Here is a 27,208-nt window from a genome sequence, read left to right as displayed (position 1 = left end):
GCAGTGCCGGAAGCTCAAATTTTGTCTGGGCAGGAAGGGGGTGTATGTGCACAGTGGGCAAGTGGTTAAATATTTAACATTAAACTTTTACACAGCGTCCCGAATATTTGGCAATTGGGGTGGTATATACCTCCCTAGTGATATGTTGTTAACAGGTGTTGGAATGTGATAGAATATGCTGCTGGAGCTTGAAATACTCATCCTGAATAATATAGTTTGCTTTTGCTCAATCCATTTCATTTGCTCTCCAATCTCTGCTGGTTGGCATGGTTGATGAGTGCACAGAAGGAGCTGATATGTGTGTCTAAAAAAGTAATTTAATTGTAACTGCCAGTCAAGCAAAATATCGCTCACAGTGGACCCAGAATAGAAGCAATGCATACAGACCACAGGCAAAAAAAAATCACAGGTTTCTGTTAAACCCTAAGTGGGTCAGAATGAGAAAACAATCAAGATCATATTCAAATGCTGTCTTAGGTTTTTATTATATACAGTACAGCATACAGTATTAACAATAATATATAATAGAATAGATTTTAACATTGATTTGGTTGTCAGTGACTGCAAAGTTATCTGTGTACTCTTCTTGGTTTTCTTATAAAAGACCAAAAAAAGAGAGAATAGCAAAACAATACATATTTAAATAAAACACAATGTAGCTATACTGTATTAAATATTTCAAAATGTTAAAAAGAAAACACTGAAATCAGTGCACTAAAGAACAATACTACAAATCCACATTCTTCAAATTATTAGATATATATTTTGATCAAATTATAGGCAATACAAGGCACATATACCCCTTTTATATAGCAGCTTCTGAAAGATTTCCATATTTTTAAAAATCACATTTATATGAGTGGTACAGCTGATTGTGATACATGAGTTCTACTAAGACCTATTCACACCTCCATATCGTGGTAACACATGCATTACTGTGTGCACCACCTACACTGTAGCACACTGCAACACAGTAGTGCATGGCATTAAAAGAAAGTGTCATGCACGACTTTAGGTACGTTATGGTGCATTAGCAGGGCATTCATTTTGAATAGGCTGCCTTAATTCAACATACATTATGGAAAGACATAACGCACATTAACGCACCACAGAGATGTAAATGGGCCCTTAAACAGCTTGAAAAAACATATGTTGATTGTAGACGTGCATATAGCAAGATGGCTTCTGCCACCACCTTCTGTTTAGCTGTTAGCCTTTTGCTAAGTAAAGAGGCTGGCAGCAAATATAAATGAACAAAATAGCTTTTTTAAACAATGCCTGATGTCATGAAGTGACTGTTTCGCTGACCTTGTACATATTGAGCTATATAGCACAACATACTCTATGAAATCACAACAGAACTTTCCTTGAGCATAAGGAAAACATACCAAGTGTCCTTTTATCCTATTATAACAACTGTGCCTACAGGGATTAAAAAAGAAGCATCGATGCAATGTTACGTCTGTCTCCCATTGGCTCTGCAGTGAGAACTGACAAACACTGCTGATCGCTCAGTTCTCCCCTCCACTCTAAACAGAGAGACCCTACACACGACCGAGTTTCTCGGCAGAATTCAGCCAAAAACTCGATGGGAGCCGTATTCTGCCGAGGAAACCGGCCGTGTGTACACTTTTGGCCGAGGAAACCGTTGAGGAACTCGTCGAGACAAATAGAGAACATGTTCTCTATTTCCTCGTTAGTCAATGGGGAAACTTGGCTCGCCGAGATCCTCGGTGGCTTCACAAGGAACTCGACGAGCAAAATGATGTGTTTTGCCCGTCGAGTTTCTCGGTCGTGTGTACAGGGCCTCAGTCTCCGGCTCACTGCTTTGCCCTCTAGCGCTCACTGGAGTACTGGGCTGTGTAGGGGGTGGGAGGGGCTGGTTTAGGCTCTCAGCGGATCGCCTGTTGCCAATCCAGACTGCTGGGTGGATCCTGACCATGTGGTCGGGATCCTTTGAGAGCCTGAACCAGCTGAGTGATGTCAGCTGACCGCGAACTTTAGCTCGCTGTTGGCTGGAAACGGGTCACAGGGGTGCAGAGCGAACTGCAGGAGAAGTACAGCCAAAATAGCTTTGGTTATACTTCCCATTACAGGCTAACATGGCATACAACACAACTGCAGTTGATAATGCTTTGGTCCAACTTATCTGTGTAATTCAAATTAATACTTTGATCTAATGTGGAGTATTTTGTTAGTCAAAATAAATATGGAGACTATATACCTAATTATATCAGTGATATATTCCCTTTCATAAAACTAGCAGCATTATATGTTACAAAATCTCCAGTTGCCTGTCAGCCTTTACACCAGTCACTTGTCTTACATCTTCGGACTTTACGGTACAATTTTGAGATGGCCTGCTTTTGTTTAAATGTCAGGATACCGTTCTAGTAATAGTTGTAACACATAAATATGTTAAAATAAAATCTTGAGCACAGCCATCATGTACATTTTCCAAATATAAAGCTTTGAAGTGAACCTGCGAGATTCTAGCCAAGGCCCAAAGCTTGTATTTCCTCTTGGGATAAGTTGATTCAGGTAAAATTTCTCCACTGAGTACATTATACTCCCTAGAGGCTACAGAGAATGTTTCCTGAGCAGGACCCCATTTGTCCTTACTGTAAACTTCAGCCGGGTTCCTACATACACATGTTCTTGGAGTGCCCCATGATTATGTCATACTGGCATAATACAAATAAAATAAACCTTAGAATACAACTTACCCTAACACCTACCCCCTCTCTAGCTTTACTGGGAATCCCTGATGATGAACAGCGTTCTCATCACTCTAAGCTTCTCATTTTGTACCTCCTGTATTATGCCAAAAAGGCTATGATAAACACAGCTCTCCCTTTATATAAAATGACATATTCTTATAGGGGTTGCCACTGGAAATTTGAAAAGGTGTGGTCCCCTTGGACCTTGACCTGAGCTCTTATATAAGTGGCGGGTTGTATCTCGGCGCTGGGATTACACTCTTCTCTGACACTGAAGCTTTGTCTCTGTAGTAACATACTATGCAATGTATCTCTTATTATTGATTTGTACTATTTCGGGTCTCTATTGCTCCTGCAATAGTTTTTTTGGTTCTCTATGTTTGTGTTATAGTTGTAACTTTTAATACTCTTATTTGACATGATAATGGAGCCAAACTTTCTCTTCATTTATACTGTATCATGTATTTATTCAATAAAGCACCTTTTGTTTGTAAAAAAAAAAAGAAGAACCCGCGGCATTATGACTATTAGGATGCACTAAATACCTTTAAAATAATGTATCACATTTCTGTCCCAGCTTAGAAAATATAAATATGCAAATAGCAACTGTTTTCAAAATTGCCAATAGAGTCTTCTCTGGTGCTGGAGATATCTGCAAAGTATGCTCCCTTTCCTCTCCACAAACACTAACATGCACATTGTGCATTTGATTCTTCTCCAAAATTTCTAATACAGTCTTCCTACCCTTTACATCAGGGGACTTTCACCAAATCCAGCAAGCTGTCAGACTGAGAAACGTTTGTATGTCTGTAGGTCGTAGCCAACTGTCACAGCCCCCACCTAAACTTTCTTGGAGGGCTGGTTATATTTTTCTTAGTAAATCCATGGTTGGGGAGCCGTTTGGTTTAGCTTTTGTGTGTCACTTTCTTGTATGAATTTGTGTACAAATGTATAACTACATAATAACTTGAACAGGGATATGCAATTAGCGGACCTCCAGCTGTTGCCAAACTACAAGTTCCATGAGGCATAGCGAGACTCTGACAGCATCAAGCATGACACCCAGAGGCAGAGCATGATGGGACTTGTAGTTTGGCAACATCTGGAGGTCCGCTAATTGCATATCCCTGAACTAGAATTTACTTTTTGTTGTGCTTTAGTCAAGCTTCTGCTATCATTTGTACAGTAATAGTATACATCTTTAATGATCCCCTTTGACCCCCCTGGCCAGTGTGAATATTAACGGTAACTTCTGCATTATTGCCAGTAGTAAATTTAATGTGTATTGTCCATCTATTAAACACATTGTTTCCATTTGTTCCCAATATACTGCTAGCCACATCTGTATTTAGGCAAGCTAGCCTGTGCATAATATAAAAAAAAAATATTAAATAAAAAGGACAGAACTCTGAAGGCTGCCAATCCCAACCTTAAATTCCAAAAAAATACTATGTGCTTGATTATCAAGTTGATACTGTTGCTTCACTGCTTTTACTTGACTTTACTCTGACTTTTGTGGTCTGTGCACTTGCTCTGGGTTGCTGAGGTTTTTTATTTTTTAACAAAATTGCATATAGTCCCTACCTACGACAGGGGCTTATACTGTATGTTAATACATGCCAGATTCCATTTAAAGGACATGTGAATGTAACACACAGCACTAAGTGTTCTTGTATTCCAGACTCTAAATGCATGGAAATTTCCAGGGGGGTTATCTGATCCAGGAGAAGATATTGGTTGGTATATGTTTATTTTCTCTTTTATAACATGCATGAGTCTTTTCTTTGTGCTAGTGCTGTTCGAGTATTTTAGTCACATGGGACAGGGTGCTGAAGTGACAACGTTCTAAAACTTCACACACATTGTAATTTTTATGAGCACACCTTTCTTTACATGCAGAAAATTGGAGTGTGCAGGTCTTCCTCTAATTCATACCAGCCCTTAGGAACGTGTATGGATTTTGGGAGGACTTCACTGCAGCATTTAAAAAAAGTGGCATGAGGTCCCTCCCCCCAATCCATTCCAGGTCCTTAGGTCTGGTATAGAGTGGGCTGGGGGGCTCACACCAAAAAAATAAATAACGCAAGGTCCCTCCCAACATCCATATCGGACCATCATATGAGGATGCAGCCTGACAGGCCAGGAAAGGGTAGGGGGCGAACAATACCAGGCCACATGCCCTCAACAGGGGGGTATTAATGAGGGCAAAAGCCTTTTCCCCACAACCCTGGCCCAGTGGTTGTAAGGGTGACCTATCAAAATCTGGAAACTTCCTTTAACATAATACTGCTACTCTTTCACCAAGAAAAGTTAAATGTAAATAAAAACACAGCTTTTTACAAGTCTTTTATGTACAAATAGAAAAAAATGTCTCCCAAGGCACATGCTTTGTTAATCTTGTTAACCAGAGATGTAGGCCCACATCAATCACGATGAATGAGTACTGCCGAGATTACCACCCACCGATCCCAGCCACACCAAATGACAGCTCCACTCCTTACGCTAAAGTAAATAAAGGGGGCACTACCAGATGCCCCCTTATAATGTCCCAGCCACTAATGTAAATCATTGTGTACATTTGTGGCTGGAGGGGGGGGGGAGTGAAGCTGTCGTGCGCCAGCAGATAACAGGAGCGGTGGGGTTTGGTGGGTGGCAGGTGTGTTTTTGTGCCGGGCGGTGGTCATCGCTCTTCATGATTCATGTGGACCTTCATTCCCAGAGGACACGATTGATGATTGGGGGAACTTTTTTTTTCTAATAAAGAACTTGTGCTGTGTTTTTAATTACATTTGACTTTTTTGGTGAATATGTAGGGTTACTATGTTAAAGGGAGCTTCTAGATTCTGATAAGTCACCCCCCCTTACCCCCACAGTGGGTATACCTCTCTGGGAAGAGGGGGGAAGGATGAGAAAACTATCTGCAGATACTGTCACTTTGCCCCTATTGAGTAGATAGAAGTGTCTCTTTGGATGTAGGTTAGGAAATATTGTATAGTTCTTGTTCAGCTTTTATATTGGAGCCCAAGGATTTCAGTGATACTACAGATTTGTAAAATTGTAAAAAAGTATGACAGATTTTGAATTGTACCTTGTCTTAACAGAATGCAATGGTTTCATTTATGACCTATAATTATATTGGAACACAAATTCTTAAGGTTTTGTTTAACTTTACTCTGCAGGAGTCACAGCAGTTCGAGAAGTTCTTGAAGAGACTGGCATTAAGTCAGAGTTTAAATCTCTCCTGAGCATAAGACAGCAGCATAATCACCCAGGGGCCTTTGGAAAGTCGGATATGTACATCATATGTCGTTTGAAGCCATTATCTTACAGCATTAACTTCTGCCCTCATGAGTGTCTGAGGTGTGAATGGATGAACCTGAAGGAGCTTGCCTACTCAAGTCATACTACACCCATCACCAGTAGAATTGCTAAGCTTTTACTATATGGCTATAAGGAAGGCTTTCACAATATTGACCTAACTGTGAGGACTCTCCCAGCCGTTTACTCAGGTTTATTCTATTCTCTGTACCACAAGGATTTACCAGATTCTTATGAAGTAAAACTTGATCTCAAGTAAGCTTCACATTGAAACAGTGTAAAAAAAAATCCACTCTTTTGAACTCTTTCGGAATGGAAAATACCTCAGGACAATACTTGCATTGCTACGTACGTATGTAATTTTACTTGGAAATATATTAAAACATGAATATACATTAAAATATTTTAAATTCTTAAACACTGGCACAATGGTGAATAGTATTAATACTTGATGTCACATTTATAAACTGGAAATATATAGATTATAGTCTAACCTTTAAAAAAAAAAAATTAATTACTATTTTCTATAAATGCAAATGTCCATCAAGATCAGCTTTTTGCTGACATAGGAAGAAATAGGATAGCTTTCTGTCCTAGCCCAGTTTGGGATCCATTTTTGTACTGCCCAGTTCTCTTTAGTGCCACGTACCAATCACTGTATTTCCGAGACCGGTAAGTGTTGTAGTTGTTTGCTTCCAGACGCTCGAAGAAGAAACATTCGTCAGTTATATACTTCTGAAATTAAAATCAAAGGAGAGAGTTACATTTAAAACACGATGCAATTGTTGCAGTACATGAGATTTGTATGTTTAAATTCTAAATACAATGACCCTAAAGGCCAATTCAAGCCACAACATATTTTATCTTTTAGATTATTGCTGTATGTGTCCCTCATTGGAGAAATTTCCCTTCACAACCTGTAAGGTCACAAGGACATAAGTTGGGCTGCAAACTCACTGATTAGAAAGTTGGGAAAAGTGGTTACAAACCCTATCCTATACCCAGTGAAGTGAACAGCCTAGGGATGATACACAGAGATTAAACAAATCCTCCTACAAAAGTTTTACTTGTATATCTGTCGTCTTCCCCTTTCTACACGCTTAGGAAAGTGCAGATCATGTTAGAAATATTTCTTCCTCTTCCAGCAGTGGGTGGGGAGTCTGGGCTTTCACTGTGTGACAGCTAATTGGAGGAAAGGGACACCCCCCACTCCACATAGGCAGAGGAATGAAGGAACTTGCAGAGCTGTAGTCTGAATAGAGAAGCTCCCTGCTAAGCTTCCCCCCAACACATTTTCAGCTGCTGTTATCTTATGTGTGGGAGAACTTATCAGAAGTGACTCATGCAGATAACAGAGGAACAGAGCACCAGAGAGAAACGACACTTAGAGCTTTGGAGAGAAACAAGTAAACACTACAGATATGCAGTACCTCACAAAAGTAAGTGCACCCCTCCCATTTTTGTAAATATTTTATTATATCTTTTCATGTGGCAACACTGAGGAAATTACACTTTGCTACAATGTAAAATAGTGAGTGTACAGCTTGTATAACAGTGTAAATTTGCTGTCCCCTCAAAATAACTCAACACACAGCCATTAATGTCTAAACCGCTGGCAACAAAAGTGAGTACACCCCTAAGTGAAAATATCCAAATTGGGCCCAAAGTGTCAATATTTTGTGTGGCCACCATCATTTTCCAGCACTGCCTTATCCCTCTTTGGCATGGAGTACACCAGAGCTTCACAGGTTGCAACTCCATGATGACATCATGGAGCTGGTGGATGTTAGAGACCTTGCGCTCCTCCACCTTCTGTTTGAGGATGCTCAATGGGGTTTAGGTCTGTAGACATGCTTGGCCAGTTCATTACCTTTATCCTCAGCTTCTTTAGTAAGGCAGTGGTCATTTTGGAAGTGTGTTTGTTATCATGTTGGAATATTGCCCTGCGGCCCAGTCTCCGACGGGAGGGGATCATGCTCTGCTTCAGGATGTCACAGTACATGTTGGCATTCATGGTTCCCTCAATGAACTGTAGCTCCCTAGTGCCAGCAGCACTCATGCAGCCCCAGACCATGACACTCTCACCACCATGCTTGACTGTAAGCAAGACATACTTGTCTCTGTACTCCTCACCTGGTTGCCACCACACACGCTTGACACCATCTGAACCAAATAAGTTTACCCTGGTCTCATCAGACCACGGGACATGGTTCCAGTAATCCATGTCCGTAGTCTGCTTGTCTTCAGCAAACTGTTTGCAGGCTTTCTTTTGCATCATCTTTGTTGGATATCCAAACAAGACTGTTAACATAGCTTTAGGGTAACATTTAAATATAGGTCCAATCATCTACGGTTTATATTATACATATTAATACAATTAAACATATTTTCCCATTACTGGATATGCTCATTTGTTTGATATAATTACTTTATGTGCTTTACACATTTATAAACAACAATCACAGAAGACCAAAGCTAAATTTAATGTTAACTGGTAAGAAACTGCTGCTACGACAAGCCCAATCATAAATTGTATTGCTTTGTATTGTACTAACCCATCATATGTTAATTGTAAAGATATTATTTTTAGCTGCTTAACCTCTTCCATACAGGGCAGTTATACACACTTCCATACCAGGCCTATTCTGGCACTTCTCTCCTACATGTACAAATCATAATTTTTTTGCTAGAAAATTACGCAGAACCCCCAAACATTATATATGTTTTTTTAGCAGACACCCTAGGGAATAAAACGACGGTCATTGAAACCTTTTATCTTGCACGGTATTAGCGCAATAATTTTTCAAACGCCTTTTTTTTGGAAAAAAATTGTTTCATGAATTAAAAAAATTAAAAAACAGTAAAGTTAGCCCAATTTTTTTGTAAAATAGGAAAGATGATGTTACACCGAGTAAATAGATACCTAACATGTCACGCTTTAAAATTGCGCACACTCATGGAATGGCGCCAAACTTCGGTACTTAAAAATCTCCATAGGCAACGATTTGAATTTTTGTTACAGGTTACCAGTTTAGATTTACAGAGGAGATCTAGTGTTAGAATTGTTGCTGGCACTCTAACGCACGCGGCGATACCTCACATATGTGGTTTAAACGGCGTTTACGTATGTCGGCGGGACTTGCGTGTGCGTTCGCTTCTGCGCGCAAGCTACCGGGGACAGGGGCGTTAAAAAAATTAATTTTATTTCTTTTTTTTTTTATATATATTTATTTCTTTTTTTACACTTTTTTTTTTAATTTTTTTTTTTTTTGATCACTTTTATTCCTATTACAAGGAATGTAAACATCCCTTGTAATAGGAATGTGTGTGACAGGTACTCTTTATGGAGAGATGCGGGGTCAATAAGACCCCACATCTCTCCTCCAGGCTGGAAAGCATGAAATCGGTGAAAAAAAATTCACCGATCTCATGCTTGTGGTTGCTTAGCAGCCGCAATCGCGGCTTTGTTTACTTACGGGGACCCGGGCGTGACGTCATCACATCGCGCCCGGGTCCTCCGACGGTCATAGAGATGACTGGTGACCATCTGGTCACCAGTCATCTCTATGCTTCCTGCGAGCGCCGGACGATTTGTTCTCCGGGCCCCCGATGGCACGGGAGAGCCCGGAGAAGCACCGGATGGCGGCGGGAGGGGGGGGATGTCCCCTCCCGCCGCCTGTAAGAACGATCTAGCGGCGGAACCGCCGCTATGATCGTTCTTACGTTGTGCAGAATCGCCGGCACAAGAGAAGGATATCTGAATGATGCCTCTAGCTGCAGGCATCATTCAGATATCCCCCCCACAAAGCCCAGGACGTCATATGACGTCCACTCTGAACGGCAGAGGTTCTTTGTGGACGTCATTTTACTATGGGCCGGTAGGGAAGTGGTTAAGAGTAGGGATGAGCCGACACCCACCCGTTCGGTTCGCACCAGAACCTTCGAACGGACCGACCGTTTGCGCGAACATTTAGAACCCCATTGACGTCTATGGGACTCAAACGTTCGAATTCAAAAGTGATCATTTTAAAGCCTAATATGCAAGTTATTGTCGTTAAACGTCTTTGAGAACCCCGGTCTTGCCCCAGGGAACATGTATCAATGGAAAAAAAGTTTTAAAAACGGTCGTTTTTTCTGGAGCAGTGATTTTAATGATGCTTAAAGTTGAAAAAGGAAAAGAAAAATTCCTTTAAATATCGTACCTGCTGGGTGTCTATAGTATGCCTGTGAGGTGGCACGTGTTTAGAACTGTCCCTGCACAAAATGAGATTACTATAAGAAAAAATCATTTAAAACTGTTTGCAGCAAATTGCAGTAGGAGCACTCAAAGTTGTGTTAATGATATGTTTTTGACCTGCAAAAAATTTGTATCTATGCTAGTCCTCCAGATGGTGGCTATGATTGTTTTTCCCCCTCCCCCCCTCTTTTTTTCTGTATACCCTATTTTTTGTTTTGAAAAACTTAATAAAAAATATTGGAAACGAAAACTGTTTGCAGCTTTAATGTAATGTCTGGTCCCTGCAATATGAATGAACATCATTGAGAAAAATAGCACAGACACAGACAGTACACACGCCACATAGCTTTAGGTGCACACTGCAGAGGACACAAGCAGTACACACCACGTATGCAAGAAAAGAAAGGAGGATGCGCCAATCTAAGTGCAGCAGAATGGAAAATTTTGCTTCTGCTTCAGGATTGCTGCCGCTAGTGTTGTACTTGTATTTGGACTACTGATTGAATCATTATTGGACATTGGACTATACTCTAGCACCATTTTATTTATGGACCATATAATACCATCTTATTGACCATTATTGTGTGTACCCTAATAATCGTGCGCCATCTTACCATATTTTGTTTAGTATACACCACGTAGCTTTAGGTGCACACTGCAAAGGACACAGGCAGTACACACCACGTAGCTTTAGGTGCACACTGCAGAGGACACGGGCAGTACACACCACATAGCTTTAGGTGCACACTGCAGAGGATACGGGCAGTACACACACCATGTAGCTTTAGGTGCACACTGCAGAGGACACAGGCAGTACACACCATGTAGCTTTAGGTGCACACTGCAGAGGACATGGACAGTACACACACCACGTAGCTTTAGGTGCACACTGCAGAGGACACAGGCAGTACACACCATGTAGCTTTAGGTGCACACTGCAGAGGACACAGGCAGTACACACCATGTAGCTTTAGGTTCACACTGCAGAGGACACAGGCAGTACACACCATGTAGCTTTAGGTGCAAACTGCAGAGGACAAAGGCAGTACACACTACGTAGCTTTAGGTGCAATCTGCAGAGGACACGGGCAGTACACACCACGTAGCTTAAGGTGAAAACTGCAGAGGACAAAGGCAGTACACACACCACGTAGCTTTAGGTGCACACTGCAGAGGACACAGGCAGTACACTACACGTGAGAATACTGCAGCTAGCACAATCACCTGCCTGCCAGTAAATTAGGAAGAGCTGATCTAGCTAAACTATACAGTGTATAAATATATATACAACACCTGGGATGCATATATATCCTCTACAAACTGTAACTTTAACTGACTAGCCTGCCTGCTCTATCTGCCTAATAAAAATTACACTCTCTCTCTCTCTGTCTTCTCTCATTTAACCACCGCAACACACTACACAAGGCCGACCTGCAGGTGGCCTTTTATAGTGTGGAGCGTGTACTAAACCCCCTGAGCCATAATTGGCCAAAGCCCCCCTTTTGTATATAATATATAACATCATGTACTTAAAGTGTTACTAAATTTAGGACCCTGCATTCACTATAGCTGCTCTCCCACAGAACATGAAAATGCAATCATTTTAGTAAATATAAACTGCCAAATACCTTTTCTCAGCAGTATATAGCAGTCTTGTGACTTCTATCAATTCCTGATTATAGCTTGTAGGAGGAGCTTTCATACTGCACTGAGCTGTCCTGTCAGGATCCAGGACCCCTGACCCTCATTCTGGACAGTCATGATTGGCCCTGTGCAGATTACATGCACTCTTCCAAGAAAAAAAAACTCTAGCAATTCACACCAAACTGAGCATGTGCAGCCTGACTCCAAAGGCTCTGTACTATCTGGACCTGTTCTGAAAGTCAGTGGAAGAAGAGGAGGATCTGTGCATACAAGATCAAACAGCCTTTTTATACAATGCAGAGGATTAACCCCTTTGGTTCCACAGTGAGTATAACAAGCATGCTTTACTGCATATACAGACTGATTTTACTGTTGTGGGTTTGGTAACACTTTAAAAGGGTTGTAAAGGTACAATTTTTTTTCCTAAATAGCTTCCTTTACCTTAGTGCAGTCCTCCTTCACTTACCTCATCCTTCAATTTTGCTTTTAAATGTCCTTTTTTTTCTGAGCAATCCTCACTTCCTGTTCTTCTGTCTATAACTCCACGCAGTAATGCAAGGCTTTCTCCCTGGTGTGGAGTGTTGTGCTCGCCCCCTCCCTTGGACTACAGGAGAGTCAGGACGCTCTCTATGTTGCAGATAGAGAAAGGAGCTGTGTGTAAGTGGGTATCCTGACTCTCCTGTAGTCCAAGGGAGGGGGCAAGCACGACACTCCACATCAGGGAGAAAGCCTCACATTACTGTGTGGAGTTACAGACAGAAGAACATGAAGTGAGGATTTCTCAGAAGAAATAAGGATATTTAAAAGCAAAATTGAAGGATGAGGTAAGTGAAGGAGGACTGCACTAAGGTAAAGGAAGCCATTTAGGGAAAGAAATTGTACCTTTACAACCCCTTTAATATTACCACGCTACCTTCTGTTGTTAATAGTAAACTACAAACACAGAAAATATAATGCAGCCTCCATTCCTATAGTTCTGTTCTGTCTTTTACTGCATCACCCTTTTTAGAGAACAGTCTTCATCCACATCAGCAGCATTATAGTCTATACATAGATAATTAAGATAAGGACATTATGATACAAATATTAACTAGCCTGTTTAGACTCAAGAATAACACATGTGTCCATGTAATTTGTTCTGTACCAGAGATAAGTGGTTTGCGCAAGCAGCTGAAATCGTCCCTGGAGTCAATGACATTCAAGTATTTAAACCACTCATTTTCAATATCTAAAAGGATACCACACATGAAAGGACTTTGAAATATGTTTTAAGTTGCTATAAACATAGTTGGATGTCAGCTGCACCATTGCTTATTATTGTCTTGTTAATTAAAGTTTGTTTATAGAGTCCCAGCTGGGTGGGAAAAAGGGTTTACCCTCTGCAGTGGGCCTAGACAGCGTGTTTTGTCTAGGGGAAAGAAGAAACATTTTTACTTACCTGATTCTCTGCCCCCCCGGTAGACTGCACTCCCCCAGGATTCAGCTGTGGATTGTCCCCTGGTATCTTCACGTCCAAAGCTGGGCTGTGGACATTGCTCTGGTCTTGATGATGTCAGGGACCTAGAGCAAGGGGTGCCAAAGTTGCAGGAAGGATCAGAGGATCAGGCATTCTTTCTTTGCAAAGTGGTTTTGTGTGATGGTAAATAATATCTCAGACTGAAAAAAGTGGAAATTCCTAATGATGAGGTTACAGTATTCAAGCAAACAGTTGAGAACAAAGCGTTCTGCTTGTAACGGTATGGCCCGTGGGACCCAGAGGCTCTTGAAGGATGTGGGGTACTCCTGTGTCAGCTTCACCAATGACTCTTGTGTCTAGGGTCATCCTATGTCCACTAGGGGCATAGGATGACTGAGAAATTATATCTTGAATTACATGAGATGGGACAGTAAGGATAATTCATGTATTGCAGGATATCTTGAAATATTACAAGTTGTTCATTCTGAACACAACAGGTCAGTAGAGTGTCTCCTTCAATGTGGAACATAGACTGTTGAGATGTTAATTGATGTTAATCACCTCCAGCTACCTGGCTGTAGTGATGAAAGCTTGCTGTAAGTGCATTCTATTGTCTATTGTATTAATGAAGCCTGGCTCCTAAGATATTTCATGGTGCTATGCTAACTAACCCTGTATTGTGTGAAAGTTCTATTGATGCTAATATGTGCTGTGAGTTAACACACTCTAAAGGTCAGACGTCTGAATTATGATCACTAAAGGAATGTGTATTGTGTAGCAGGTGAGAATAGCTTATCACGGAGTCAGAAAGTCTGTCTAAGATGTGGATTGAGGGGGACTCGTTAGCACCCATTGTGTGATGTTGTGGGTGGAGTGTGCCATTGTCCCTTTTCTTACTGCAGCATGCTTTGTAACTGTATATAAGAAACCTGAGTTTACCATTAAAGTCTATCTGTTTGGAACCAGAGAACAGAGCTGTGTCTCGTTATTCTGGGGGAATTCTTATGGATCGTGTCTGCCGGATTGTGGAGTGTCGATAAGCTGTCGTGGGTTGGTGGAATGAAATATCGTAAACGGCGTTAACCCCTGACTGTTGCACTGCTTTAAAACCCAAGTTCAGCTTTATTTTGGAATTGTCCTTTAAATCTAGGCTACATAGAAAAAAAAAGTTGTATTTTTTAATAATAGTAATAATGCTGCAAACCCATTCCTAGCAGCAACAGAATACTTCCCAACACTAATCACCAGATACATTTTGTGGAGGGACTGAGGCAGCCCCCTTCTACAGTGAGAGTTCACAGATGCACCGAAGGGACTGGTGAGATTGCTCACTGCCCATTTTTCACACAGCTAGTAGGGACTAAGTTACAGAAGACAATACATTAGGTATACTGCACCTATACCACATCTATACTCCACCTTTACCGCATGCTTATTTATTAAAATCGTCTTTAAGTGCACCAATACTTTTTAAAGGGCCCCAATGATATCCAGCATTTATCCAGCGTTTACATTTCCAAGATCTTAAAGGGGTTGTAAAGGTAAAAAAAAATTCCCTAAATAGCTTCCTTTACCTTAGTGCAGTCCTCCTTCACTTACCTTATCCTTCGATTTTGCTTTTAAATGTCCTTATTTCTTCTGAGAAATACTCACTTCCTGTTCTTCTGTCTGTAACTACACGCAGTAATGCAAGGCTTTCTCCCTGGTGTGGCGAAAGCCTCTTTAGGGGGGAGGGGGTGAGCAGGAGAGTCAGGATGCCCACTAACACACAGCTCCTTCCTCTATCTGCAAAGTAGAGAGTGTCCTGACCCTCCTGCTCGCCCCTTTTCCCCTCAAGAGGCTTTCTCCACACCAGGGAGAAAGCCTTGCATTACCTCATGAAGTTACAGACAGAAGAACAGGAAGTGAGTATTTCTCAGAAGAAATAAGGACATTTAAAAGCAAAATCGAAGGATAAGGTAAGTGAAGGAGGACTGCACTAAGGTAAAGGTAGCTATTTAGGGAAAAAAATGTTTCCTTTACAACCCCTTTAATACCGTGTATTGCCCCCTTTAACATCAATGACAGCTTGAAGTCTTTTGTGGATGAGGCTCTTTATCTTCTCAGATGGTAAAGCTTCCCATTCTTCTTGGCAAAAAGCCTCCAGTTCCTGTAAATTCTTGGGTTGTCCTGCATGAACTGCACCTTTGAGATCTCCCCAGAGTGGCTCAATGATATTGAGGTCAGGAGACTGAGATGGCCAACCCAGAACCTTCATTTTATTCTGTAGTCAATGACAGGTTGACTTGGCCTTGTGTTTTGGATCATTGTCATGTTGGAATGTCCAAGTAGGTCCCATGGGCAGCTTCCTGGCTGATACATTTGAATGTTCCTCCAGTATTGTTTGATAACATACTGCATTCATCTTGCCATCAATTGTGACCAAATTTCCTGTGCCTTTGTAGCTCACACATTCCCAAAACATCATCGGTCCACCTCCGTGTTTCACAGTAGGAATGGTGTACCTTTCATCTTAGGCCTTGTTTTATAGTTGTGGCAAAAAAAGCTAAATTTTGGTCTCATCACTCCAAATGACTTTGTGTCAGAAGATTTGAGGCTTGTCTCTGTGCTGTTTGGCATATTGTAAGCAGGATACTTTGTGGCATCTGATTAGTAATGGCTTTCTTCTGGTGATTCGACCATGCAGCCCATCTTTCTTGGGCCTCCTTATTGTGCATCTTGAAACACACCACATGTTTTCAGAGAGTCCTGTATTTCACCTGAAGTTATTTGAGGGTTTTTCTTTGCATCTTAAACAATTTTTCTGGCAGTTGTGGCTGAAATTTTAGTTGGTCTACCTGACCGTGGTTTGGTTTTAACAGAACCCCTAATTTTCCACTTCTTGATTAGAGTTTGAACATGCTGATTGGCATTCTCAATTCCTTGGATATATTTTTATATCCCTTTTCCTGTTTTTATACAGTTCAATTACCTTTTCCCACAGATCCTTTGACAATTCTTTGCTTTCCCCATGACTCAGAATCCAGAAATGTCTGTGCAGAACTGGATGAAAGATGCAAGGGTCTGTCAGGAGTCCAGAAACTCATTGACATTTTACACACACACACACACACACACACACACACACACACACACACACTTACACACACACTATTTACAAGCAAACAGATCACAGGTATAATAGCCATTCAAACCCCTTTGTGTCAACTTGTGGGCATGTTATCAGGCCAAAATCACCAGGGTATGTAAACTTTTGATCAGGGTCAATTTGGTAGTTTCTCTTGTGATTATGATTTAAAAAGAGTAAACACAGTTGATTGATAATAAATGGCTTCAGCCAAACACTACCCATGAGTGAAAAAAAACGTTGTTGTGTTATCATTCATATTCTCAGAAAAATGGCCAAGAAATCATAAATTCTGCCAGTGTATGTAAACTTATAAACACAACTGTATACAGTATATATTATTTAGAAAGGGAGAAAGATTTTGCTAAGATGCCAAATGTATCATTTAGGTGTCTGAACTTTATTCACACCATCTTAAAATATTGGTATTCCCTTTGATTATGTTAAAAAAAATGTTTAATAAATTCCAAAATACCAATTTTTTTGTGATATAGCAAACCGGGCAGTTACAATGAGGCAAGTAACGATTTATGAACTAGATAAAAAAAAAGGCAACATTTTTGGACAAACAATCACTATTGCAACAAATCAAGTTTGTAATGTAGCAAAATCATTCCTTAATTTTCCTTTAGTAACTTACAAAAATGTGAATTTGCTTCCAGCATTATCTGGGGCTGACATCCTCAGCATGTTCACACAGTATCCTGTTCCCCTGCCCTGATGACTCTCTACATACTGTGGCTTTTATGACCCCCAAATTTGGTGTTGCAATTGACAATTCTCTTTTGCCGGAGTGCTGCTTGGCCAGCTGCTAAAACCTCATAGAATGCAGTGTAATGCCATAGAACACATGGCTTTGCCATGGTGTGGATCGCAAGAGCATAATAGGATTCACATAATAATTCAATGCTTTTATTGAAAAAGTGATTTTTGTTTTCTTCTTGTGTCTACACTTTATCATGTGGTGAAGCTGTATTTTAAGGTCTGTTTACTGCTCATAGGTTACCTGTATGGCCCTTGAAGCTGTTCAGATAGGGACAAAGTTAAGGGAATTTTATTTTTTTGATTTTTTTTCTTACTGATGAATTAAGACTTTGGAATATGCAATGGACTTAAACGACTTTTTCTTATATGTTTTATGTTAAAGCTAAGTAAATACAGAAGATTGAAAAATATACTACACCAGAGTTACTTTCCATACTATTTTGTGTTTTAAAGGCAAGCATAACTAGAGCTCCTAGCATAATTATGTACAGAATACATTTTAATAGCTAATTTCTCCAGATAGTATTAAATAAAACAATTCTGATGGTTATGAATACAGCAGAACATAACAGAACATATTTAGACAGTAACACAGGTCATCTCTTTTCTTCTGTAAATGTATTAGTGGAACCATATACTTAAGTGTTTCCTGGTAATAATAAGAATGTTTTTCAAACCTCAGGGAGTACACCTTGACTGGGGAAACTGCATCACAAATCCCACACTCTGTTGTCACTGTCTAGACGGATATATCCCTGGAAATATTGGCCTGTCTATTTCAGTGGGAATAAAATGGCTTTTAACAAATTCTAATTTTTCAATATTGCACATGTACATTGGATACTTAGGGCCAGATTCAGGTACATCTGCGGCGGCGTAACGTAACGCATTTACGTTACGCCGCCGCAAGTTTTGCAGGCAAGTGCTTGATTCACAAAGCACTTGCCTGTAAAGTTGCGGCGGCATAGTGTAAATCCCTCCGGCGCAAGCCCGCCTAATTCAAATGATCCGGGTAGGGGGCGTGGATCATTTAAATTAGGCGCGTTCCCGCGCCGAACGTACTGCGCATGCTCCGTTTTGAAATTTACCGCCTTGCTTTGCGCGAAATGACGTTGCACTGACGTCATTTTTTGAACGTAGACGTGAGTTACGTCCTTTCCTATTCACGGACGACTTGCGCAAAAAAAATCAAAATTCGACGCGGGAACGACGGCCATACTTTAACATGGCAGGTCTATCTATACGCCACGAAATAGCAGCTTTAACTATACGCCGGGAAAAGCCGACTAGCGACGACGTAAGAGAATGCTACGGCCGCGCGTACCTTCGTGGATCGCCGGAAAAAGCTAATTAGCATACCCGACGCGGAAAACGACGCAAACTCCACCCAGCGGGCCCCGAAGTATTGCATCTAAGATCCGAAGGCGTACGCCTGTCGGATCTTACCCAAATGCCGTCGTATCTTGGTTTGAGGATTCAAACTAAAGATACGACGCAGGAAATTTGAAATTACACCTACTTGCTTTGTGAATCTGCCCCTTAAAGTATATGTGAACCCTTACCTCGTAAAACACATTCAGTTTAAAAAAAAAAAAAAAAACAATTGCAAGGCAAACATTTGTATGTATATAGAGTGCATATATATATTTTTTCTTCTTCTGTAAGTGATTACATGACTTCTGTTCTCAGCTGCAAGGGTTAAGAGAGCTAGGGGTGGAGACTTCAGGAGGGCTTGTCAGTACGAGGCAGAGAAACATCCGTACACTGATCTTCCCAGTAAGTGACTCTGCAGGGGGACGTATCAGCACAAGTCTGACCTTTGGGTTACAGGCAGCCTGTGTTCCCAAAGTGGATATGGTTCCATGTCCTGGTGTGGTCAGTTTGAAATAGGAAACTGGCAGGATCACCAGGTATTTCACACAAAGAAAGCAATGCAAAGAGAGCAGGATAATTTTTCATACAAGTACATAGTAACAAAGATACATATCAGAACTATAAAATGTTTGAGAAACACGTTAACAACTATTTTAGTTAGTTGTTTGTTAGTTTTTCTATCCTCATCATCATTTACAAAAAATAATGCCGGGAGAAATAAAGGGGTGTCCCAAAAGAAACTAGAACACAGATATACAGTATGTAGATATTCAGTATGGGCTTTAAAATTGGAAAAAAAATGTAACTTTGCATGTTTTTTTTTTTTAATTGTGCAAGGGAATGAATGAGTAGCTTCGTGGTATCATTAGATAAAAATGTGTGTATTTTATAGGTGTTAACGAGGTGAAGTCTACAAGCTTTTAACAGCAATTGGATTTGGGGCCGAAAGAACAGGTAAGAGTCTAGGATTACACCAAGTACCATGGCGTGAGAGGAGGGACTGATAGTTGTGTTATTGATCTTTATGGAAACGTCGTAGAGGAGGGCACGAGTGAGGGGGAATATTATCAGCTTGGTTTTAGAGAGATTTTGTTTAAGGAAGTGGTGCAACGTCAATGCTGATATTTCAGTCAGCAAGTAATGTGAGAGGATACTGAAGGAGTGAAGTGAGGAGTAGAGAGATAGATTTAGGTGTGATCGGCATCAAGATGGTATTGGAAACCATTAGAGGTTATCAAGAGACCAAGAGAGGTGTAGATAGAGAAGAGAAGGTGGACCCCTACAGAAAGAGGAAGTGGAGAGGAGGAGACAGCGTTATAGGTAACACTGAAGGAGCTGGAGTTTAAAGACTAGGGCCAGGGGTGGACTGACCATTGAGTCACTCGGGCACTGCCCGAGGGCCCCATGCCACTAGGGGGCCCCATCAGGGTTGCCAGGCTCAGTAAAACCAGGGACAGTATGTAAAACTCAGTTTTTTTTTACATCTGTCCCTGATATGTCCGAAACCGACATGCTTTTGATGTGAAAATCCCGAGATTTTAGCTGTCCCGCCTCTGCACTGCCTCCTGGCGTGGTAGCCATCTGTAAGCCCAGGGGCCCCATAATCTTCTATTGCCCGGGGGCCCCATGAGTGGCCCAGATTCACAAAGGACTTACGACGGCGTATCTCCAGATACGCCGTCGTAAGTCTGAATGTGAGGCGTCGTATCTCGGTGCCTGATTCAAAGAATCAGATACGCCAGAATTTGTCTAAGATACGACTGACGTAAGTCTCTTACGCCGTCGTATCTTAGGTGCATATTTACGCTGGCCGCTACGTGGCGCTTCCGTTGATTTTCGCGTTGAATATGCAAATGAGCTAGATACGCCGATTCACGAACGTACTTGCGCCCGGCGTATTAAAATACGCTGTTTACGTAAGGCGTCCGACCGTCGTAACTTTACCCCTCATAAAGCAGGGGTAAGTCATGTTAGGTATGGACATCTGAAACGTCGGAACAGCATCGTATTTTACGTTGTTTGCGTAAGTCGTCCGTGAATGGGGATGGGCGACTAAACATTGAGCCGGCGTAATTTACGGAGAAAATTCGACGTGATACTGAGCATGCGCCTTTCGTTAGGTGCATCATTTACGTGGGGGTCACGATTCATTACCATACAACACGCCCCCTACCAGCCTAGTTTGAATTAGGCGGGCTTACCCCCGGCCCATTTACGCTACGCCGCCGTAACTTAGGGCGCAAGTTCTTTGTGAATACGGTACTCGTCTCTCTAAGTTACAGCGGCATAGCGTATCTAGGATACGCTACGCCCGCACAAAGATACGCCCTCCTAGGTGAATCTGGCCCCAGGAGTGTGTGGTCAACAGTATCAAAGGCTGCAGAGAGGTCTAGTACTTATGCCGCGTACACACGATCATTTTTCGGCATGAAAAAAAAACAATGTTTTTAAAAACGTCATTTAAAATGATCGTGTGTGGGCTTCACTTCGTTTTTCGACTTCTGAAAAACGACAAAATAAAAATTCGAACATGCTGTATTTTTTAACGTCTTTTTAAAAAATGTCGATTTTTCGGGTAGTAAAAAATGATCGTGTGTGGGCTAAAACGACGTTTTAATCCCACACATGCTCAGAAGCAAGTTATGAGACGGGAGCGCTCGTTCAGGTAAAACTACCGTTCATAATGGAGTAAGCACATTCATCACGCTGTAACAGACAGAAAAGCGCGAATCGTCTTTTACTAACACGGAATCAACTAAAGAAGCCCAAACTTCCCCTTTAGAGTGCCGTCGTACGTGTTGTACGTCACCGCGCTTTTGGTGTGTGGGCAACGTCATTTTTAATGATGAAGTTGGAAAAACTTCGTTTTTTGGACATGCTGAAAAACTTTTTTTTTTTTTTCAATGATAGTGAAAATGAAAAATGATCGTGTGTACGCGGCATAAGAGTATGGAGTAATGGTTGTTGGTTTTAGCAGTTAGTAAATCGTTAGTGAGCTTTAGTAGGGAGGTTTTTGTGGAGTGCTGCGCACGAAAGCCAGACTGTAAGTGGTCAAGGAGGTTTCTAGAAGCAATAATTTACTGCTGGGAGGGACAGGTGGTTGAAGACAAGGATACTGTGAGGCCCCGTACACACGACCGAGTTTCTCGGCAGAATTCAGCCAGAAACTCGATCGGAGCTGAATTCTGCCGAGAAACCCGGCCGTGTGTACACTTTCGGCCGAGGAAGCCGACGAGTTCCTCGTCGAGCCAAATAGAGAACATGTTCTCTATTTCCTCATTGTTCAATGAGGAAAGTTGGCTCGCCGAGATCCTCGGCAGCTTCACACAGAACTCGACGAGCAAAATGATGAGTTTTGCCCGTCGAGTTCCTCTGGTGTGTACGGGGCCTGAAACTGATGAGGTTGTGATCAGAAAGAGGAAAGAGCTTGTTGGTGAAGTTGTCAGGAGGGCGGAGATGGGAGAATGCAAGGTCAATGGTATTAGCAATGGAGGAAGTGGAAGTGTTTATTATGTTAGGTCAAAAGATGAGTTTAAGTTGAGAAGCTGAGATGTAGCCAGGCTGTTAACATTACCAGGGATCTTAAAGTTACCAATAATGATAGTGGGTATTTTGGAGGAGAGCAAGTAAGGTCAAACAGGAAGAGAAGTCAGTAACAGAAATTCAATTTTCTAGTCTAATTTTAAATTGAAATGCTTAAGAAATTATTTACAAAGGATTCAAACAGTGTCGTTTTTACATTATCTCGAGCTGAATGCCAATTTTCAAAGTAATATTCTTATGCCGCATACACACGGTCGGAATTTTCGACAACAAATGTTCGATGGGAGCTTGTTGTCGGAAATTCAGACCGTGTGAAGGCTCCATCGGACATTTGCAGTTGGAATTTCCGACAACAAAAATTTGAGAGCTGGTTCTCAAATTTTCCGACAACAAAACTTGTTGTCGAAAATCTAGAGTGTGTGTACACAATTCCGATGCACAAAATTCCACACATGCCCGGAATCAAGCAGTAGAGCCACACTGGCTAACAAACTTAATTTTTCTCGGCTCATCGTATGTGTTGTACGTCACCACGTTCTTGACGTTCGCAATCTCCGAAAACATTTGTGATCGTGTGTATGCAAGACAAGTTTGAGCCAACATCTGTCGGAAAAAAATCCACGTTTTTTTTGTCGGAATGTCCGATCGTCTGTACCCGGCATTACTGTGTTAGAACAATATTGTCCCCTAGCCAAAGCCACAAATCGCTGTAATGATATTCGTGTTCTTTTTCCTTATAGTACTTAGCAAATAAAATTAATATAGGATGGATATCTTTGTGACTGAAATGTTTAGGAAAAATAGCGTGACGCTGTCCCTAAATGGCGTGTAAGGCTTCTTATATCCTGAGTATCTGTCCTGTGTAATAATAACTGTACAGAAAAAGGTGTCTACTCCAGGGCCAGCATTTACATCATGTTATTATGGTCATCACTCTGTAAACAAAGAAATGATTATTCAGTATCCAAGCAGTGTGTAATTCTAAGCAGTTCTGCTAAAACCCGCGTGCATTGTTGATGTAACTGTTGATTTTGTTTATTTGCTCAATAATGTCTTTTTTTTTTATATTCTGAGGAGCTGAAATAATTTTCTGTAAACAATGGCAAATCTTTCTGATTTCTGTTTTAAAGTGATTTTATTATTTCTGGCAAAATGCATGTCCATTTATAAACAGGTTAACTTAGGCCAGTGGTCTCCAAACTGCGGCCCGAGGGCCGAATGTGGCCCTTTGCTTGCCTTTATCCGGCCCTTGGAGCAGTATCCCTCCCAATGATACGAGACCCTATTCTGCCATCTGATACCGACAATGGAACACCATTTCTCCCACTGACACCACTCTAATGGGGCACTATTCCTCCCTATGATACCAGCAATGGGGCAATATTGCTCCCCCTAATACCAGATGTTTACTTCCACTGATGCCAGGAAAGATTTCACTCCCGCTGGCCAAAGTCTGGCCCTCCAAGAGTCTGAAGGACAATAAACCGGCCCTTTGTTTAGAATGTTTGGAGACCCCTCACTTAGGCTGTCATTGTAGGCTGTTAAGTGCTGTAATGCTTTATTTGTGGAATTTTTCATATAAAATTTGTGTTTACCATATACATGTCTAAAGCCTCGTACACACGATCGGATTTTCCGATAACAAACGTGTGATGGCAAGGTTTTGTCAGAAAATTGTATGCTCTATCGGACAATTGTTGTCAGATTTTCCATCAACAAATGTTGGATAGCATGCTTTAAAACTTTCCGACAACAAATATGTGATGTCGGATTATCCAATCATGTGTACAAAAGTCCATCGGAAAAAAATCTAAAGTACAAACACGCATGCTGAGAAGCAATGCTAACCATAGCACAACATTAGCAGAAGTTGCCCAAGAGGTGGCGATAAAGAGCAGAAAAACCACGTTGTTTCTGTTTGTTAGCTAAGAAAGGTTTTGCCGTTTGTATGCAGAACAAGTTCACGGCCAGCGCCCTTCAGACAAAATTCCACCTATTTGATGGAAATCCGATCGTGTCTATGAGGCTTTAGGCTCAGTTCACACTCCTGCGACTTATAGGATCCAATTTGTGAGACCTAAAGTCACAGGACATGTGAAATGCAATGTATCTCTATGGAAGCCATTCCAATAGACACTACTGAAGTCACTGCAACTTCAGAAAAGGTTCCTACAGTACGTTGATTTAACTTTGACACGGCTTCAATGCCAGAGAGTGTAAAAGTCTTATCAAAGTCACTTCAAAGTCTTATCAAAGTCAGACTCCAAAGTTGCACTGAAAACCACGCAACTGTGGAGTTGGCTAGTGTGAAACTTGTCTTATACTCATTATACTCAAATATTTTCTTACAGTACATATTAGTGATTTGGAATAAAAAGTCATGGTATTCATTGCTATTGAAAGTAATGGAGAAGATTATAATATAAATTTGTTATACAAGCTGTACATAACTACACTGGAGAAAAACTATCACGGAGCGTAAGGAGAGGAGATGTCATTAGCAGGCCAGATGTTACTTAGGCTTAGACCAGGGGCTTTCATCACTACGCCAGCCAGAGGGGATCATTTTTTCGTTTATAGAACTGAACTGTACAGACATCTATAGCAGAAAACACATGTGAGGGCACTGATCATTTTTGTAAGGGCGAGCATAACTGATGTAGAAAGGCTCATAGAAACCAAGCCATTCATTTTAACAACATTTTCTAGGATTATATCTGCATTTAATGTATTTTATGCATTTTACTGGTAAAAGCTTTCCTTATGTAGACATCCGAAAGATCTGAGACTGCTGCGGGGTGTCACCATCTTCAATGTGATGTCAACATACTCAAAGCTGCCATTCAAACGACACTCTGGTCTATAGTATTCCCCTTCACAACTTCCCATCAGTTAGAAAAAGGTTATGTAGGAAGGTAAGGGGAGGGACAGAGGAGCTTGGTCAGTACAGCCCAGCAATTAGACACTCCCAGAAAAGAGCTATGACATCCAAGGAGGGAGGGGCCATATTAGGAATTTACATTTCCTGGAGTAGTCAAGCTTTCTAGCAAATTCAAAGAGGTTGTAAACGCAAATAAGAATCCAAAATACTTAATTTTTCTGTGCTTTTACCTAAAATTTTTTAAGCTGGTGACAGGGACTGCTTAAAGTGGAGTTCCACCCAAAAGTGGAACTCCCCTTTAAGCACTCCTCGCCCACTTACATGCCACATTTGGCATGTCATTTTTCTGGGGGGGAGTGGAGGCTTCGTTAGGAGTGGGACTTCCACCTAAGGGCTGCCTAGGCGACTCCTCCTCTCCACCTAGGTTGGCCCCTCCCTCTAGGCGATCTCCTGGGACACGTGACAGGTCCCAGAAGATCGCCTGTCCACTCCGAGAGCGCAGTGCGACTCGCGCATGCGCAGTGCGTGCCCGGTCGTGAAGCCGAAATCTGTCATGGCTAGGTGCCCATAGTGGCAATGGAGGCGCCGGCGGAAAGGAGGGGGATCAGCATGAAGAAGGCAAGAACTATTGAGTTGCAAAGTACATTGGTGAAGCGGAAACTGCTGAGCAGGCATCTCCATTTACAATAGGGAGACAGAAAACAGTTGCTACAATACATGGGCAATCATTAAAATACACAGGAAGCAAACAAACAGCTGTGAAAATATACAGGCGAAATATAGGAAAACTTGACTATATGAGGGCAATTGTCACAATGTACTTGCAACTACCCAAGAAATATGGTGACAGGGAGGGCGCAAACTGTGATTGGCAGCTTCAGCTCCCTCCCTGTGTACTCTTTGAAGGTGGGTGTGTCGCTTCCCTCCAATCAGCTCTCAGAGCTCTCCTCGCTGCTGTAATTTCAGCTTCCCCCTGCTCTTCAGAGCTGAGAGATCTTATGTAAATTGTGTGCTTTGAATGGATGCAGGGGGAAGAGGGCTGTAGATAAACAGGTACAACTTATGTAAGAGGATTTGTTTCATCTCTCTATATAACCTGAGGCCAGTTACTGGGTGTATATAAGGGTTTACAATCACTTTAAATGATTTTTTATCTCAAGACCTATTGGAAAAAATGTATATTGACAGAAAGACAACAAACATTGTACTTTAGCTTACTGTCATTAAATGCATTTACTTTAAGTTATTTTACTATGTTGATCCATTTCACGAAACACACATAACCCTTCTGCTTGATGCATGAAATTCTATAAGCATAATTATTAACATTAGTATTTGTATTTCTAATAACTCATCTATGTAAGTGATCATTTCCGGTTGAGTCATCTTAAAATGATGTGGCTTTGTAGCTACAAATGTATTTTAAATGGTATGGCACACACTTTAGGTCAAAGCAACATTCATACTCCCAGATGTATTGGATGTTACTGGAAATATTGGGAAAGTTTTCAAGTAAGCTTGCTGTTGTGTTTCAGCCAAAGCTTGAGGTTGATCCCCTCTGTCAATTCAAGCCCAGAGCACAGAATCTTTTCCGTGACACCACTTTTTATTTTTTACTACCACAATATGCTTTTTTTATTTGTTATAAATACATTCCATTAAAATACAGACTTTATTACTTCTGTGCACTAAAACAGGAAACCACTTAACTATTTTACAGTCCCGTGGACAGCGAACGCGGTGACGTGGCCGCGCCGTCGCTGCTAAGATGACGCGGCGACGTGCGCGACCCTGGAAGGTCAATGCTTCCACGCATGCGTCGAATCACTTTGACGCATACGAGGGCTTTCGGCCGAGCGAACATGTCCGGTGAGTCGTACAGACGACCGAACATGTCCGACGGACAGGCTTCCAGCGGACATGTTTCTTAGCATGCTAAGAAACATTTGTCCGCTGGAAACCTGTCCGATCCGCCGGAAAATTGTCCGGTCGGCCGTACACACGACCGAACATGTCTGCTGAAACTGGTCCGTCGGAGGCCTTAGTTGCTATATTAGCTATTTTTTATATATATATAAAAAGTTTAAACAATGCCAATTTTTATATATATTTTTTTAATAAACTTCTAATATATTTCATATAT

The 27,208-nt window shown here is 41.4% G+C and overlaps 2 protein-coding genes across 3 annotated transcripts in view; one reads left to right on the top strand and one right to left on the bottom strand.

Moving 5' to 3' along the window:
* Positions 1–6,456, top strand: part of NUDT6 (nudix hydrolase 6) — a 35,070-nt gene extending 28,614 nt beyond the window's left edge. Inside the window, exons 4-5 of one of the 2 annotated variants that reach the window (XM_040330508.1) lie at positions 4,402–4,456; positions 5,900–6,456. In XM_040330508.1, the coding sequence (XP_040186442.1) occupies positions 4,402–4,456; positions 5,900–6,297 (453 nt within the window). In that variant the 3' untranslated portion in view covers positions 6,298–6,456. Of the gene's footprint in view, positions 1–4,385; positions 4,457–5,899 lie in introns of both variants that reach the window. The other variant, XM_040330518.1, reaches the window with a different exon arrangement.
* Positions 3,870–27,208, bottom strand: part of FGF2 (fibroblast growth factor 2) — a 73,408-nt gene continuing 50,069 nt past the window's right edge. Inside the window, exon 3 of the mRNA XM_040330531.1 lies at positions 3,870–6,773. Within this exon, the coding sequence (XP_040186465.1) occupies positions 6,588–6,773 (186 nt within the window). The 3' untranslated portion in view covers positions 3,870–6,587. The remainder of the gene's footprint in view (positions 6,774–27,208) is intronic.

Source organism: Rana temporaria, chromosome 1, assembly GCF_905171775.1.
Source record: "Rana temporaria chromosome 1, aRanTem1.1, whole genome shotgun sequence".
Lineage (NCBI taxonomy): Eukaryota > Metazoa > Chordata > Amphibia > Anura > Ranidae > Rana > Rana temporaria.
The sequence above is the reverse complement of the archived record's forward strand: the minus strand, read 5'-3'. Positions and strand labels throughout refer to the sequence as shown.